Source organism: Sturnus vulgaris, chromosome 15, assembly GCF_052056855.1.
Source record: "Sturnus vulgaris isolate bStuVul1 chromosome 15, bStuVul1.hap1, whole genome shotgun sequence".
NCBI classification, from domain to species: Eukaryota; Metazoa; Chordata; class Aves; order Passeriformes; family Sturnidae; genus Sturnus; species Sturnus vulgaris.
Window position 1 is genome coordinate 7,958,794 of NC_142257.1, and position 16,561 is coordinate 7,975,354.

At 45.6% G+C, this 16,561-nt stretch overlaps 1 protein-coding gene across 1 annotated transcript in view; it reads left to right on the top strand.

The window, feature by feature from the left end:
• The window catches only part of COL23A1 (collagen type XXIII alpha 1 chain), a 173,249-nt gene that overhangs the window by 148,448 nt on the left and 8,240 nt on the right, over positions 1-16,561 (top strand). The window contains exons 6-17 of the mRNA XM_088174022.1: positions 899-925; positions 2,754-2,780; positions 3,438-3,464; positions 9,293-9,409; positions 9,861-9,896; positions 10,409-10,435; positions 10,897-10,923; positions 12,050-12,094; positions 12,666-12,728; positions 14,002-14,046; positions 14,481-14,558; positions 15,788-15,841. Coding sequence (XP_088030148.1) covers positions 899-925; positions 2,754-2,780; positions 3,438-3,464; positions 9,293-9,409; positions 9,861-9,896; positions 10,409-10,435; positions 10,897-10,923; positions 12,050-12,094; positions 12,666-12,728; positions 14,002-14,046; positions 14,481-14,558; positions 15,788-15,841 — 573 coding nt within the window. The remainder of the gene's footprint in view (positions 1-898; positions 926-2,753; positions 2,781-3,437; positions 3,465-9,292; positions 9,410-9,860; positions 9,897-10,408; positions 10,436-10,896; positions 10,924-12,049; positions 12,095-12,665; positions 12,729-14,001; positions 14,047-14,480; positions 14,559-15,787; positions 15,842-16,561) is intronic.

Consider the following 16,561-nt stretch of genomic DNA (forward strand, 5'->3'; position numbering starts at 1 on the left):
AATTCTGGTGCTTAACACTGTAGCACAGTCCAAAGTCCATTTGCTTTGGTAAACCATCATCCTGAAGATCATCCCAGCATGTTGGGAGGAGGATATTCCTCATATTGTGTGCATATTCCACACGTGTGGCTGTGCAGAGCAGGTGTAAGAGGGAGCAGGAGCTGATTCCAAGGCACAGCTTTGCAGGTGGAACTCTTGCATTTGCCACAGGCAGCGGATTTACAGTAACTTGTGTGTGTCACTTTGTCCCCAAAAGTGCAAGCTCCAGCTGATGACAGGGGCAGCTTTGGCCTTAGAGCACCTATGCTTCCTTCCTCCCCACATCCCTTATCAAAAGCAATGTTTCCTTTGGCCCAACACATTCAGTGGTTTGATATTAATCGAGGGCTTAAGTGCCAGAAATACTGGGGAATTCACCATTTTCCATATTGATGCAGCAGCCGTAGAAACTGGAGACCTGAGGATGAACTGGGGTAACGGAGTGCTTTAGCAAAAATAAATGGTTCAGATCCAAGGCTGATGTGAATCACTCATGGATCTGCTCAGTTTAACCAAATCAGGCATGTTTTAATGCTGCTGGTTTTGACTTTCAAAACCTCAGGGAGTCCCAGGCCAAGTGCCAGAGCAGTGTCACCTTGTCCCTGTCACTAATCCTGTCACTTCCTTTCATGCTCCTTCACACTCTGCAAATTGTTTGATGCCTCTTACTGTTCCTCTGTGAAACCTTCCTACTGGATTGCATGGATGGAGGATTAGGTAAATCATAGAATCATAGCCAAAGTTTGTACTATACATAAGTATAGTCTCTTTCAGAGCATGCCTGATAACGCTATGTTTGAAAAATAATTTTTGTTTCTTTTTTTTTTTTAATAATACTCTCTTTTCCTTTCTTTTTCAGGGGCCTCTTGGCTTGGATGGCAAACCAGTAAGTAGCACTAAGTGCCAAATATAACATCTTTGTTCATGCTGCTCCACAATAAATACGCAGTATCTCAGTTATTACTCATTTAGTGCTACATGTATAACTACTTAGGAGGGACAATTGTACTTGGGAAAATTATTGCATGCAAGTTTGAATTCTGAGCCAGGGCTGGCCAGCAGAGCTGAACTTTTCTTTACCTGTCAGCTCATCTCAGCTGTCTCTTCCCCTCCTGCGCCAGCTTGGCGAGCACAGACTACAGATGGGCATCAGGCCAGATTTGGGGAATAAAGTCCAGTAGCACATTCAAAGAGCAAAGTCAGTGATCTTAGTTGCGTGCTTCTGGCACTACAGTGATACCATAAAAATAATTGATCCCAAAGCGGGTTGCATTTTCTTCCAAAGGACCTGAGCTGGGAACTGCTTGAGGGTGCCCAGTGACCATGAAATACTTTTTGGAACAGACTGGATTCTTTTATGAACTGTTTTCTTGACTTCATTTTTTCTTGGAAGCCCTTTGGATATTCAGGTGCTTCATTCTTTTCTTACTTATTTTACAGAAACACAGACGTTTTTATTTTTATGCTAATTGAACCCTAGCCAGCTCTGATTCCTTCCACTGAATGGTTCCTACAGAAGGTCACAGCTCTATATTTTGTCTCCAAACCCCATTCTCTTCTACCACCTTCACTAGAGGGCCCCATATGAAATCTTTTTAAATTCTGGTCCTAAACCAAGTGGGATTTCAAAATGGGTAAAAGTCATTCAGTCTTTGCAATTGAAAAGCTACTCTGGACACTTACTTCTATCCAGTTAGGGAGTGTGCTGTTATAGCTGTACATTACTGTGGTTGGTTTTTATCCTAACCCCGAGGATAAGAAATGTGAATAAAATCTAGAAATAAAGCATTAGACGAGAAAAGAAGGAAGGGCCAGCTCCCAGCCTGTTACCCAGGGCTTGGCTTTCATTAGCAAAACCTCATGCTGGGAGTGCAGTCAGACCCCAGAGCACAGCCCTGCCCCCTGGCTGGAGTACCACAGCCAGGCAGGAGTGAGACCCTGAGTGAGAGGCAGGGGAAATCTCGGTGACAAAGCAAACTTATCACACAGCCAGACTCAAAACAGACTGTTCATGATCTCTTCCCTGACAGTAAGGGGCCAGCAGCCTTGCTCAGAGAAAAACAGTGGGAGGGAGGCTGCATGGGAATGCAGATGCTGCTGCCACTGGCCTCTCTGCTGACCTTCCCCCACTGCATCCCACTGGGTCCCACTTCAGCACACACTGTGCATGGGTACCAAGATTTGGTACTTTTCTGTGCTGGAAGGCAAATGCAGAGCAGACACATCAAAGTGCTGTTCTCGGGTTCTCTGTGCGGCCGCCGTGTCTCTGCCTGCCCTACAGACAGCAGCTCAGAGGGAAGATGAACGATGCCTTCAGCAAACAGGCCAAAGAAAGCAGCCCGTCCTTCTTGTTTATTTCAAACAGATGGATATTTGTTGTAATGATATGCTGAGCATGAGTTTTTCTAGAAGGATTTTATATTTCAAGATATCGTTTGCATCTATTTAGAGTCAGGTGTTGGTGAGCTGCTGTAACACTGCCTGCCCTGCTCTGGTTCTTCTTTGTACTCTGTCCTGGCAGGAGCAGGCAGGACCTCGTGGGTGCTTTTTGGTTGAGTGTTGCTCATGTCCAGCACTGCACAACTTAAAATAGTAGCTTGTATTCCTTAAAATAATAGAGAATGTGGCTCAGGTTTGTGAATTGATGAATGTGATGTCACCTGCATTGGTGATTCTGCTGTTCCTTAATTTGGATTTTTCTTATGTGTTTCCAGGGACCTCCAGGACCAAAAGGGGAAAAGGTAAAGGCTGCATTAACGTATGGATTTTGGGGAAGCAGTTCCTGTATATCCTCCTGTTGCCGTAATTCTTTCAAGTTCAGGTTGCCCCAATAACCCAGGTGTGTTTTGTTAGGATGTGGAGCTGTGAGAGTGGGTTCTCACATTGCTCTTGCAAAAGCTCCAGGAAGGTGAGGGCAGGAAGAATTTGCAAAAAAGTGGGGAGACCAAGTGTGGTCTTAAAGCTCATCCATGCTATAGGGTTCTGGTAAGCCACTAAGGGTGATGAGAGTGGCATAAAACTCTCTTCATTTCTCCAAGAGATCTAGGCTCCATCGCTCTGTTTGCATGAAACTCGTGCAATCAGAGGAGCCAAAGAGGTCATTACTGAAAGTGAAGTTAATTTTCACATGTGAAGGACATAAGCAGTTGCTAGGAGAGCCTTAGAGTTGGAAACAAACTGCTATTTGTGATTTATTATCTGTTTCATTGCCTGCCAGGGCAGAATCTTTCCCTATTGTGTTGTCTCGAAACCTTCTCCTCCCACATTTTAAATACATTAAGCAATAGGACTCTTGCCACTTCCCTTGTGTGCTGTACCCGTGTCCAGCTGACCCTGTGCTCAGTCCTTCAGGGTTGAGATTTGAACTCTGACCCTTTGCTGTTTTTCCTGATTTGCAGGGGGAAACAGGAGACATTGGCCCAAGGGTAAGTAGTGACACAGCACATTGATTTATTCTAAAATCTGGTTGGGTTTAGTCACTGCACAAAACAAAGCTTTGTGCAGCCTTGCTGCAAATAGTATGGTAACAGTTGTGGAAACATTTAATTTTGCCTCTGGAGCTCTTTATGGTGATGGTTTTCCTAACTTTGGCCATGAGGAAAAAAGAGCCAAAGATCTTGGGGTACCTCATGAACGGTTTTGCTTCTACTAAACTTTCTCATGCCTTGCAGTGTTAGACTCCATGTTTCTCTTGAATTTTCTCTTGAGGCTGTGCTCCTTATTTGGTGGCATTAGAGCACCAGTATGTGGGACTAGGATCTGGTGTCCCAAGGAGAGGTCCAGCGCAGAGTTGTGCAGGATGGAACATTCCTCCTCCCTTGCTGAGAGCAGGTGACATCCAGGTGATATCCAGGCTGACTTTGAAAATAAAGGGTTTAAAGTAACTGTATGATAAGGGAAAACTCTTTCAGCTGTAGCATACAGAAATTAATGGAATTTCATTAAATTTCCTCTCATGGAGCTGCATGAAGTTGAGATTTACTGAAGTAAATCAGAGCAGATCTCCACAAGACACAAGGGGGATGTGGCCCATGTTGGGGATGAGATGGGAGGTTTCACCACGAGGTGGGGACTCTGTTGCAGAGGTATCTCTGAGGTGTGGTTGTCTGTGGGTTATGGGCACCTGCTGGAAACCCCATTGTGGGGATGTGTTGGAATCCTGGTGTACTGGTCACTGTAGGAGGCCGGATTTGGAGTTGGCTGACCTGGGTTAGATGCCATTGCTGGAAACATAACCAGGACCTCAGTGGTTAATGTTGAGTAGAGATGCCTCAGAGACATTTTTTTCTTTCCCCTGGAGGTTGTAAAATCACTTTATGAAGTTGGTGTCTTATTCTGAAGCAGCTCCCAACTGCCTTGGGTGTGTTTTGGAAATGTCACCCTGGGGCTCAGAGAGCCCCTAAAATTTTTCTGATAGATTTATGGCCTATGTGGTGAAGGAGGGGCTCAGTGTAAGGTCTCACTTTGTCTAAGTGCCCACCCACGTTCTCAGAACAGGATTTAAGAGGTGATTCAGCAGCACAGGGACTTGAGTTTTCACTTCTTGGCCAGGGCAGTGAGTGACTTTGGGGCTGGTGACTCAGGAATGCTGGAGGAGGTGCTGCTCAGGCTCCAAAGGCTCTGTGCTGCTAGGTGCTGTAGAACTCATCTCCTGCTGCAGGAGATGCTCTGGGACAGGCTCTGTCTGGACTTGCAGGGCAGGTACCAAATCTCAAGGTAACACTTGTCTTTTGTTTTCATCTACCAAAAAAAATGTGCTGGGTTTTGGGGGCATATTTTGTCCTGATCTGCATTTGTCCAGATTTTGCTTCAGTTTTTGATTTATTTATGACTTTTTGCAGAACAGTGAGAAAAAGACTCAATTTGGGGGAAAAGAGAGAAAGAACCATGCACTAGCAGACCAAAAACAGGTGCCTGACTTTGAAAATAGCTCTCTTTATGTCTCCAGACACTCAGGGTTGTGAATAGGAGGCAAAACTTCTTAATACCATCTGGTCTAGATTACTTTTTATTTCTGAATTAATCTATCTTATTCCTCAAGTTTCAGTGGTGGCTTTGTTTAGCTGATTTTGAAAGATGTGTCAATGCAACTCACTGCATCAATGGGAAGATAAATAACTAGGACTATATCCAGTGCCCTCTTTCTTGTAAATGGTCATGCCCATGGGCAGTGGAATGAGGGTAGAGTGTGTCAGTGAACACTGGAACACTATCATTAGGAATGATGGATTAAAAGAGAATAATCCTTGGGGTGGCTTTGGAGGGACTGTGTGTGGTGGGATTGAGGTGATGGCAATTAGGGATTAGCTACTGAATATATTAATATCTGCAGTGCTTATCTTTCTGTAATAAACACCTGCCACCAGTGTGGACAAAAATAGAGATTATTACACGTGGGACTGTGCTTGGTGGCAGATGCTGGAGGGTGATTTGGAAAGCTGAGGAAGGAGATCACCTTGGGTTGTCTTCACCACTGAATGCTCCTTGTTGTGAGCAGCATGAGATGCTGTGCAGCCTCACCTGCTCAGGATGGGGAATAAATGTGCCCAAATGTTCTGACAGAATGCATGGAAGTGTATTTACAGGGAGAAATCAGTAACAGGTCCCCTCTGATCTTGGGAGGATAGAGGAAGCTGGAGCAGGATGCTGCCAAGGTTGGGGCAGCTGTGCCCTGGTATTTGTGCCTGTGCTTCTCTCTCACAATCAAATACATTGCTGCACCCCTGGAAAAGACTGGTTTTGTAAGCCTGACTTGCTCCCTGAGCTGGCACTGGGCCAACTGCTCTGGATTTATGAACTTAGCTGGGTGATCTTGTTCGTACTGACAGATGAGATGTTTAGACAAACGATGGGGTTGAGGAATCTCTGCACATCTGGGCCAGCGGATGCTCAGCGCCTGTGGCAGCAGCACCAGCTTTGCTCTCCAGAGGGAGAAAATGAGCTTCAGCTGGTGACAGAAATGCTCTGTCTGCAGTGGCCCACGTGGCATGTGCCTGCCCATGGCCAGTGCTGATGGACGTGGCTCCAGCATGTCCTGTATCCAGAGCTGTGGGGGCCAAACACCAGCATGGCTGAACCAGCTCTGCAGCTCAATGCAGACACAAAAGGACCTTTTTCTCCCTTATTTTCTGCAAATTTCTAACTGCTTGCCAAGCTTGCACTGCAGATAAAAACTCAGTGCAGGAAGCATCCTGCAGAACTCTCTCTGGCAGTCAACAGACATCTATGGATACTTTTATTTTGTTCTTTGCTTTCTTTGGAGTGTTGTGCTGAAATGGCTACATGGAGGACTCTAAAGCTGGAAATTACCGGTGTCCAAGGTTTCTGTGTTCCAATATTCCATTGCTACGTGGGGTCAATGGCCTGTTAGCCCAGTGCCTTGCAACCAGATGCTTTGGGAATTGTGGAGCAGGAATATGTTATTCTATCACACTTAACCCCTCTCCTGGAGCCTGGGTCTCTACAGCCTGGATGTTTCTTGAACCAGAGATGGTGTCTGTCTATATAATATTCCTCAGGGCTCTTCACCTCTCATGTGCCCATCTGTAACAGGGGCTGTTTAAAATTAAACGTGTGATGGCTGGATTTGGTGGGATATGGTATGTTTGGCCTCAGAGCAAATACAAATTGTTATTTTACATTAAAACAGATAGGGCTGGGCTTGGAATATACTTATTTGGATGATGCTCACCAGTCTGAGGGACAAGAAAAAAATTCAGTTCCTGTTTTGCTCTGTGGGCTTTTATGAAAATCCCACTTTATGCTCTTGTGTACTTTATGCACATAATGAGCCACAGAACCGTGTCCCGTCTGTCTACCACAAAATCCTTTGCTCTCAGTGGAGTCTTTTTGGTGGTTTCTGTAGTATTTGGAGGACCTGGCCACGTGCAAGGGTTCTGTGTCCTCATTAATTTCAATTTCTCAGTATTTCAGTGCTGTTCTTCCCAAAACTAGCTGCATTTAACTGATTGTTGAGCTTAAAGCCCCTCTCTACATCTTGAAAAAAATTCTTGGTAAGGGTTAATTTTCTGGGGTTGATTTGTTTTTTCTATCTGACTTTACTTTTTCCCTCTCTTCTTGACATGATGGTTTTAAAACTTCCGTGCTGGGAGGCTGGGCAGGAGGTGGCCTTGCCAGTACACTATTCCCTCCAAAACTGAGGTTTGGGGTTATATTTATTGGTGTGCAAGGTTTAAAAGCTCTTTGGCAATTTGGAAAAGAGGTTTGTTCCCCAGAAACCTCCAAAAATCCTCATGGAGCCGTTGCTGTGTGTTCCCACAGTGCTTCTTGTGGTTTCACTCCACCCTCTTAATTTTCTTATGGATGTGTACAAGGATGGGTGGATGGGGGAAAGGGAGACGTACACGTTGTCCTGAAAAAGGAAATGTCTTTCTGCATCTCCCTAGATAGATGAGTGGAAAGGCTAAAACACAATAGCAATGACTACTGACACAGTCTAAATACATTGTTTTTGAATCATATAAATCTGGGAGATTTATCTGCAATTTGCAGGCTGGGAATACATCAGTATTCATTTGAGCCTCTGAAAACAAATATGATATTTGGTCTCAGGGAAATGCTGGGATATATCATCCCCTATGGGGTTTACTGGAATAATACTCTTTATTCTGCAGTAGGGAAATCCTTGCCCCAGCTGCTTTGAATGTCCTATTGTACAGTGAATCAGAGAAAAAATACTTGTTTCTCCCAGTCTGTGTCCTGTTACAAAGATCCAGTGTACCCAGAACCTTAAACCCCAGTTTTGGCTACCTAGGCTATTGCTTACCAATGTATCAACTAGTTACTAAAAAAAAAAATTGTTATATATTGCTACATCCTTTAAAACTCTCTTCTGTGCTTTCCCCTTAAACTGCTGCTCTTTCTTCTTCTGCCTCCCACTTTCTCTGGATATAGATGGTTTTTCCCCACCTCAATCATGGATTTCTGGCTAATGATCAGCTTGTCTTTAGCCGGCGAGTGCTCAAGGTAGACACCAAATCTGCTGCCACTGGTTTGCTGTGATTGTTTGAGCTGTTTTTGCTTTTTCTTTCTGGCTGACAGTGAACTGTTGCTATTTTAAATTGCCACGACCATGGCTGTATTTAGAGATGGGAGCATGTTTGTTGGGAGCATGTTTGACTGAAATCCCATTGGAATTTAGGGGACAGGCATTGTTAAAGTAGAGGGTCATAAAACTAATGTGTTGTAGCATTTGGTTCTTTGTGAGATTTGGGAATCAAGCGGCAAAGTCCTATAAATTTGATATAAACAGTGTTGGTATTGTAAAATAAAAAGCATTAACACTAGAGTAATCTAAATCCTTGAACTCTAAATGGGACATTGTAATTAGGAAAAATTCACTGGGAGACTCAACTTGACATAATTGGTTGCAGTGTTCAGCATTTGCAATTGGGTTTTTTTAGAAAAGGATGCAAGTGATTTAGGAGCCCAGATCCTGTTGAAAGGCCATGGGACTTTTGCTGCTAAGTCACTTAAGGACTTGTGAAAAATCCCACACTTGTCCTTGATTTGAGGGTGGACCGCATATTAAACACAGCCCTCTGACTGCCTCGGTGGTGACTCTCCCAGATGTTGCTAAAAGATTTACGAGGTGGCCTTTCCATGAGGCTTTCCCATTGTGCAGCCACATGGATGGGCTGGGCCATGGCCCCAGGGCTGGGCTGTACTGGCTGCTGGGGGGCCAGGAGCTGATTCCCAGCCTGGAGCCCCACGGGATGCTCCTCTTGGGAATGGCACCACCAAACCTACACAGCCAAAGGGACACAGCGTGTTCTCTGCATCCAAAACCTACAGGGTGTGAGCAGCTCAGGATGTCCACGTGTGACCTTGGCTGTCTGTAAAGGATGAGATTAAGCACTGCCACTTTTTTGTGTGGTTTTCTGGTGTGGTGCACTGAGCCATGGCAGTCTGTGCATGCTCCCTGCCAGCATGTTGTGAGACTGGGCTGTTCTGGGTGCTCTTGGGTTGGTAGATCCATGCAGACAGTCACTGGGAAGGGCTTAAGCAGATTAAATCTTGTTAGAAGGCGTTGAGCACAATCCTGGTTGAGAAAGCAGATCCAAATGGCATAAATTGGCCATGAGCTCACTTTCAGCTCTCCCAGCTGGAAGTTGCAGTTAAATTCCTCTGGGACAGCAGAGGCCAGGATGCTGGTGGCCCACCGATGCAGTGCATGTGTCGTGGACACCCTGACACTGCTTCATCTCACCATGTCTGTGTGAACTTCTTCCAGGGTGACCAAGGTCGAGATGGAGCCACAGGCCCCCCTGGTCCACCGGGACCCCCAGGTGCCCGGGGGCCTCCTGGTGACACAGGAAAGGATGGCCCAAGAGGACCTCCAGGCCCCCCTGTAAGGATGGGAGATGCGCAGCGAGCACAAATCAGGCAGTGCCCACCCCACGAGGGACAGGAGGGTGAAGGGTGTCCCCTTCCCCAATGCTGCCACCACAACCACTGAGTCCCCAGCCTGAGCCACAGCTGAGCTCCAAAGGCTGCTCATAGAGCAAAGCCTTGGGCTGTAGGGCAAGGGAGCAGGAGGGGACCTTCCATCTCAAGTTTCGCAGCTAAGAGCTGGACCTGGGGCTTGTATTTGCAGGTGCTGGTTGTAACTCTCACAGCCAGGAGATCTCTTTCCCAATTCATACCCTTTGGATGACCTGTTGCAAATCTGAAGACCACTGGCAATTTATTTAATAAAAAAATATGCTAGAGCATAACACAGTGGAACATTCTAATTATTGCTGAGCATTTTGGGGAATGAGAGGTAGTAGTTTCAATGTTGGTCTTTTTATTTTTTGCAGGGTTTCAAAGGCGAGCCAGGGGAGGATGGAGTCATGGTCAGTATTGCCTAGAAACATCTGTGTGTGTGCCCCTCACCCTCACTGTACATCACCCTTCAGCTCACTGCAGCAAGTGGGTTTGTGTCATTGCATATGGAGGACAAAAAACCTCTCATGGAATTATAGGTGCTCTCAAATGGGTTTGTCCAGGGCTACGTGTGTCCTGGGGAGAAAAGAGGCCAGTTTTTGTGTCCCCTTGGCTCTTCTGGAGGGATGTTATGCTCCCACATTTGACTCCTGCCCCTCTGAAGATACCTGGCTTTGTAACTCCAAACTGCTAAGGTTTATGTTGGATAAAAACATGCTTATTATAGATAAAATACATGAACCATAAAAGGGTATTATTTACTGGGAGCACAGAGAACAAATACAGCTCTATTTGTAAGGGAAAATGAGAAGTTGACATCTGTGTCATGTTTTTTCTTGGAATTAAAATACTCTTAGAAATGTTTTTATCCTGTTTTATTCTGTTGTCAAACAAGTAAACCAATCATTCTTATATTCAACAGGGTGCCAGAGGACCTCCAGGACCAAAGGTAGGTAATAATCTGTCTAATTTTAACATGAATTCTTGAAATAATGCAGCATAAGATGGTTGGGGATGAAAATAAGCATTTTGCAGTGCACTTGAACTTATCAGTATATATCAGATGATGCCTGGAAAGGCTGACCTGGAAGAGAGATTAGACAGAGCAAAAAACTGCAAGGCATTGACTGGGGATGTAAATGTCTGAATGTGTCACTTCCTCCATATCACATCAACTGCCCATGCTCAAACCTGGAAATGGGGGTGGAGGGAGCCACAGGGGACTGGAATCTGCTGTGCCATGAGAACGTGCATTTCTTGCGTTTGGGAGGGGTAAATATGATCAACACAAGCCAAGTATTTTAATTTTACAATTAATTTTTACAATTAATTTTGATTATCCACATAATTTGCCTTATTTTCTGTTACATCCCTAAATTTCTTTCTCTTCTGTTGATGTTGCTCTTGAAGGGTGAACCTGGTGTCCAAGGGAAAAAGGTAAAATGGTGATTTTTTTTTTATTACTAGTTTTATTTTTTTTCTTTGCTTTGCTCTGTGCTTGGCTAGGGAAACAGCTGCCAGAAACTGGTGTAGAAGCCATGGTTGTTGCTGTCCACACCAAGCCTTCCCTGTGTTCCCTCCCACGCCATCCTGGAGCTGGGCATGGCTGTGCCTGCAGCCTGGCTTTCATTTCCACAAGCATGCCAGAAGCTGCAACCACATCTGCCCAGTAGACAAAGAATAAAACAGCAAATGCCAAGCAAAGCAGTAGGTCTTGGGCCCTTTCTCTCCAGAAATTCAATGATCCAAGAGGTGCCTGGAGCATATTCTCTGCCCAGGGGCCCTGGGATGGGTTTGAAATTCCTGGGATGGCCATCACCATGCAGCACTGCAGTCCCATGGGGAATGTCCACTTGAGGGCCACGAATGCTGCTTGGGTGTGGCATTGAGGACTGGGAGAGATTCATATGTCCAAGTTCTCCACGTTTTCTCCTAGTGGTGCCGTTGAGAAGTGGAAAAATCACTGCCTGTAAGTGAAATCAAGCGCTGACAGGGCCCAACCTTTCCCTCTTACTGATTTGGCCCAAAACAGGGAGTGGCCATGGGTGTTTTTCAGGCCAGAATTTGGCTTAAACATTTCATAACTGGCTGGTAAAACTAATCTCTTCAGCACCCGTGAAGTAGTATTACTCCAGCAGAACAACAAAGCACAAGCAAAACCAGAAAACCTCCTCTGGAAGAGGGTGTTGGTGACTTGTGATGAAGTCCATGAGGATGGGTGGTAGATTACAGGAGGTTTTTGGGACCCAAAAGGCCTTAAGGAATTTAATATTTAGTTCCTGTTGAAGGGGGGAGAAGGCCTTTGCCAGGGCGTTTTGTAAGCAAATTCTGGAAGATGCCCACCCACCTTCTCAGGAGCAAGGGAGGCAGAGGCAGGGCTGGGTAGGAGCAGGGGACCACGCTGGAACGTCCTGTGCTCCTTGCTATGGCTCTCCCCTGGAGAAGCCTGCAAACCTGAGTGGTTTCAGATCTGTGCAACACTCAGTGAGGTCAAATGATATGTTGGAGCCTAGTAAGTGTGTACAAGGTCTGTGTATTTCACTTTTATATTTTATTCCATCAGGGTGATGATGGGATCCCTGGGGAGCCAGGACTTGTGGGCCCTAAGGTGAGTTCTGCTCTGTGTCCATCTAATGCATGTGTTGGGCAGCTTGTGCTGTCTGGGTTTTGGTACCATATCACAGTTGGGGTAGGATGAGAAACATTTCTCCTTTGGTGTGGAAAAATATAAGAAGCTGTGAGGGTGGAGAGACCCTGGCACAGGGTGCCCAGAGAAGCTGTGGCTGCCCCATCCTGGAAGTGTCCAAGGTCAGGCTGGAAAGAGCTTGGAGCAACCTGGGATAGTGGAAGGTGTCCTTGCCCATGGCAGGGGGTTGGTACTGAGTGATCTTCAAGACCCTTTCCAACAGAAAACATTGTGAATTTATTATTCTATGCTGTGGTTTTGTGGTTCATGGCTGAACACACCACCCACAGCCAAACTGCTGAATCTGAAAGCTTCATTTTTATCTCAAAAACTCCCCATTTGCCCCTGGGCAAGGTGATGTGTTTTACTGCTGAAAGCAGAACTCTGGTCCCTCGTGTATGTAAAATGAAGATAAATCAAGAAAATTATAACCTGAATAAATTTGTTCTCCATCCTCCCTGTATAGCATCTGTCTAAATGGCTTTGTTTTCAGGGAGAAAAAGGAAGCGTGGGTCTGAAGGGAGAGAACGGCACAGATGGCTTCCCAGGACTAAAGGTAAGGAAAAGCTGCATTGCTGAGGCAGAGGCTCCAAGCTGAGGAGGTGTTTTGGGCCTTTGCCTTCTAAAAGCCTCATAAAGTGCCAAAACTGACACAAAAGGAGTGATATTAAGAGTGTTTTAACTTTTCCTGGTGATTTGATGAAAGCTGGGTTCAAGCAGAGATCAGTGTAAGAGTTTGTAAGTCACCTACTTGCACGTTTTCCACTGAATAGCCTTTTTCCTCAAAAACGGTAGAATTGTGATCACATTTTGATCCCATGTTATTGATGGCTGTGGAATTGCTTCAGAGCCCCAAGCACATGTGAGCTGTCCTGTCCTCCTGACCTCCAAAGCTGCTGAGAGATACAATTGGACAGTCTGGGTTTGTTAAGTGGTGGTGAGGAGACCCAGACAGCATCCGTGGGCTGTTACTTGCCCCCTCAGCTGCTTTGTATTTAGTAGAATCTGGATACAGTAATATTTTCTATATGAAAGAGTCGTGATTCCTCATTGGGCAAGAAAGTGTGTGTGAGCAACAAAGTGGGCTCTGGTGAAGCTTAGTAAGCTTCTTCTAGAACCATAGAAGCAGTGCTGATTAAATTTAGGTTTTTTCTATATATTTTTACCATTTTTTACTTTTTGGAGAACTTTAATTTGGTCAGCAAGGGGATTAACATGAGTGTGACAAATGGGGCATCTTTTGAATCCTGAACAGAATTTCAGTTCATTGCTGTAAGAGTACTATGACTTTTTAAAACTCTCCAATTAAACAAAAACAACTATGAATAGGAGGGAAGGGGGGAAAATTATATAAAAAGAAAAAGGAGGAAGAAAAAAGGAACAATTTGGCACAGAACTTTTTCTTCAACTCACCCTTGAAAATGGTTTAAACATCTCAGCTGAAACTTTCCACATGCAAAACTCAGCCTGAAGCAAAGGGAGCCATGTGGAACCAGCACAAAAAGATGGAGCTCAGCACACTCAGAGCAGGGAGAGAAGCTGGAGAGCAGCACAGCCCATACAGGGAGCTCAACCCCAAGCTGGCCACTCCACTCCCCCTGCAATGACGCCTTCTCTTACTTCTCTTGCTGTTGCACTAACATTGTTTTTTGCAAAATATATTCACTCTCCGGTCAAATCTACTTTCTGCCAGGAGAAGCAGTCCCTTCTTGGTGTCCTAATTTTTCTTAATCTAAAGCATATCTTTATGGGTGGGTACAGTATTTTTAGATAAATATTTTATATTTTCCTTGGTCTCATTGAAAAAAAATGTGATTTTTGATTTTCAGGGTGAACCTGGTGAGAAGGGAGGAATTGGCTCCATTGGACCCCGGGTATGGATGTTCAGGATTTCAGTTTGGAGCTGTGTATTTGTCTCATCCTTAGCTGTTCCCCACCACGTCTTTCTGCATAGTATGTGGATTCAGGATCAGTTCAGTGTCAGAAAATAGAGATGGTCCATATTTAAACAAATGATTGCACAGATATTCAATGCTGACATGGGAAATCAGTCAAGTCCAATTTTCTTATCCTCATGACCATCCTGTGACCCTTTTTTTTTACAAGAGGGAAGATGGGAATAAGGGTCACCAAGTGAGGATTTTTATGCTCTTCTCCATTGCACAAATTGATGGCCTTTTGAGGTTTGACAGCTCCAGCTGTCAGACTAAGGACTGGTTAAATCCATGGTGTTCGTGTCAGGTCTTTGCTTTCACACCAGCCACCTCTCCATGCTGTAACATTAAACAGGATTCATCCCTGGCTGCAGGGTCCCCCTGGGCTGAAAGGGGAGCAGGGAGACACCGTTGTGATCGACTACGATGGCCGAATCCTGGATGCGCTCAAGGTAAGCCCTGCTCCGAGGCTGGGTCCTGCAGTTCCTGGGAAAGGACTGAATCCTGCCAAGCTCTGCCACGGTGACATTGTGACAATGTCTCCATCCTTGTCCTATGTCACCTCCTGAAATTTCTGTCTGGGCACAGAGCTGGTTGGGAGGGAAGAAAGAGCTGATTGCACCTGGGGGCTGAGGATATTTAGGAACAACACCCGAGCCTAAACCTGCCCAACTGAATAGTTCCATGACCTTTTCATCAGGATGAAATAAGATTAATAGAATAAATACTTAATTACAGACATATTTGAGAACCATCCTAATTGTTTTATAACAGGCTGCAGGGATACACAAAGTGCTGGTAATTTCCGTTTGCCAGATGTCCGCGTGGCACGCAGCTTTGGGAGTGGAGTTTGTGTAGTGCAGTGGTTGGAGAGGTTCCATCAAATGTCTGGAGGCTTCATCTGCTGGACCCAGACTCTGTCCATGTTCTGCATGCAGGGGCATGTCACGGAACCTCACTAACTTTGCTGTTTTCCTGCTTATTCACTGTTTACCGTGTTTGTGCACTGACCTGTCTCATGGACAAGGCTCTGGAAAGGCTTCCAGTGGGACTAAGTGTAACAGCATTTGGGTGTGCAGCCATGGGGAAAGGTGCTCCAGGATATGGTACTGGTTTGGTTTTCATCTGAGCAAGACCACAAATTTTGCTGCTTGAAATAATTTGCAAGCTGGAAAATATTTCATCATCTCAAGGTGGTTTGTGGTCTTTGCATCCAGCAGTGCCCAGGAAAAATAACTTCTTGAAGTGTGCAAGGTTTTTCTGCTGTTTTTGTTCACACAAACTCCTTTCTTTCCCTCTTTAATTGCACCTCCCTGTCTGGCTGACATTGTTTTCAGCAGGATGCTGCTTCCCAGGCTGGCTGGCTGGAGCAGGCAGGATGCAAAGAGATCATCAGATTTGAGGTCCCGCTTCCAGCTAAAGGCATTTTGGCTCTTAACACGTCTTTGTAGCTGTACACCTGACTCACTCCCATTGTGTTCTGTTTTGCATGAACAACCCCATGGCAGAGGAACCTCGGTCACTCTGTGTCAGCTGAGCTCATCTCAGCATTTGGGCAACTCTGCTCACCTGGGTGTCTCTGGCAGATCGTGGCTGGGAGCTGCTCGTGCCCACAGCATGAGGATAGAATACCATGTTCATGTCAGTCATGATCAAGCCTGGTTTTTTTTCTGTGTTTCAGGGTCCACCAGGTCCCCCAGGGCCACCGGGCCCCCAAGGCACTCCAGGTTCCAAGGTGAGCCTGACCTCTGCCAAGAAACATGGTCTGTTGGTTTGACTCAAAGAGTCTCCCAAGCCAAAATAAGGCAGTTGAAGCTGTCTGTGGAGGAGTTTGAGGCTGTGTGCACTATTTAGCCTTTTCTCTGGCTGAAAAAAGGTGGCTTTCACACAAAAGCCAAAATTTTGTTGACCTGTGTCTAGCCTTCAGCCTCTTCCAGAGGATGCTGTCCCAGAAACGAGTCCAGTCCCAGTTCCACACCTGACAGATGAAATTCCAGCTCCTCTGAGACTGCCTCGTTTGTCTGTGGCAGGAGGCAGAAGTGGGAGAAGCAGTTGTGAGAGGGGCTGGCAGTCCCATGGCTGTGCTGAGCCACCCTCATTCCCACCCTCCCTGTGTGCTGTTTACTGTCCCAGCATGTGTCCCAGGACCTGCTGCCCTCTTGCTTCACAAGAAATAGCCTGTAACCTGCAGCAAGCTGTTTCTTAAAAAGAAGAGTGTAATTTGTAGAAAAGTATCTCCTGAAAGAATGGTATGAGACAGGATTTCGGTGCCTTTTGAGGTTTCTGTGCCAATATTCAGATCAGCTTGTGATGCAGGTGGGTCACTGACACCTCCTTGCTCCTAAGCCTGGCAGTGGCAAACCCACAACCAGAACAGTTGTGTATGAATAACTCATTTCCTTGCACAATGCTTTCCCGAGATAAATTTTTAATTTACCGTGGGCTCCCCTTTCTT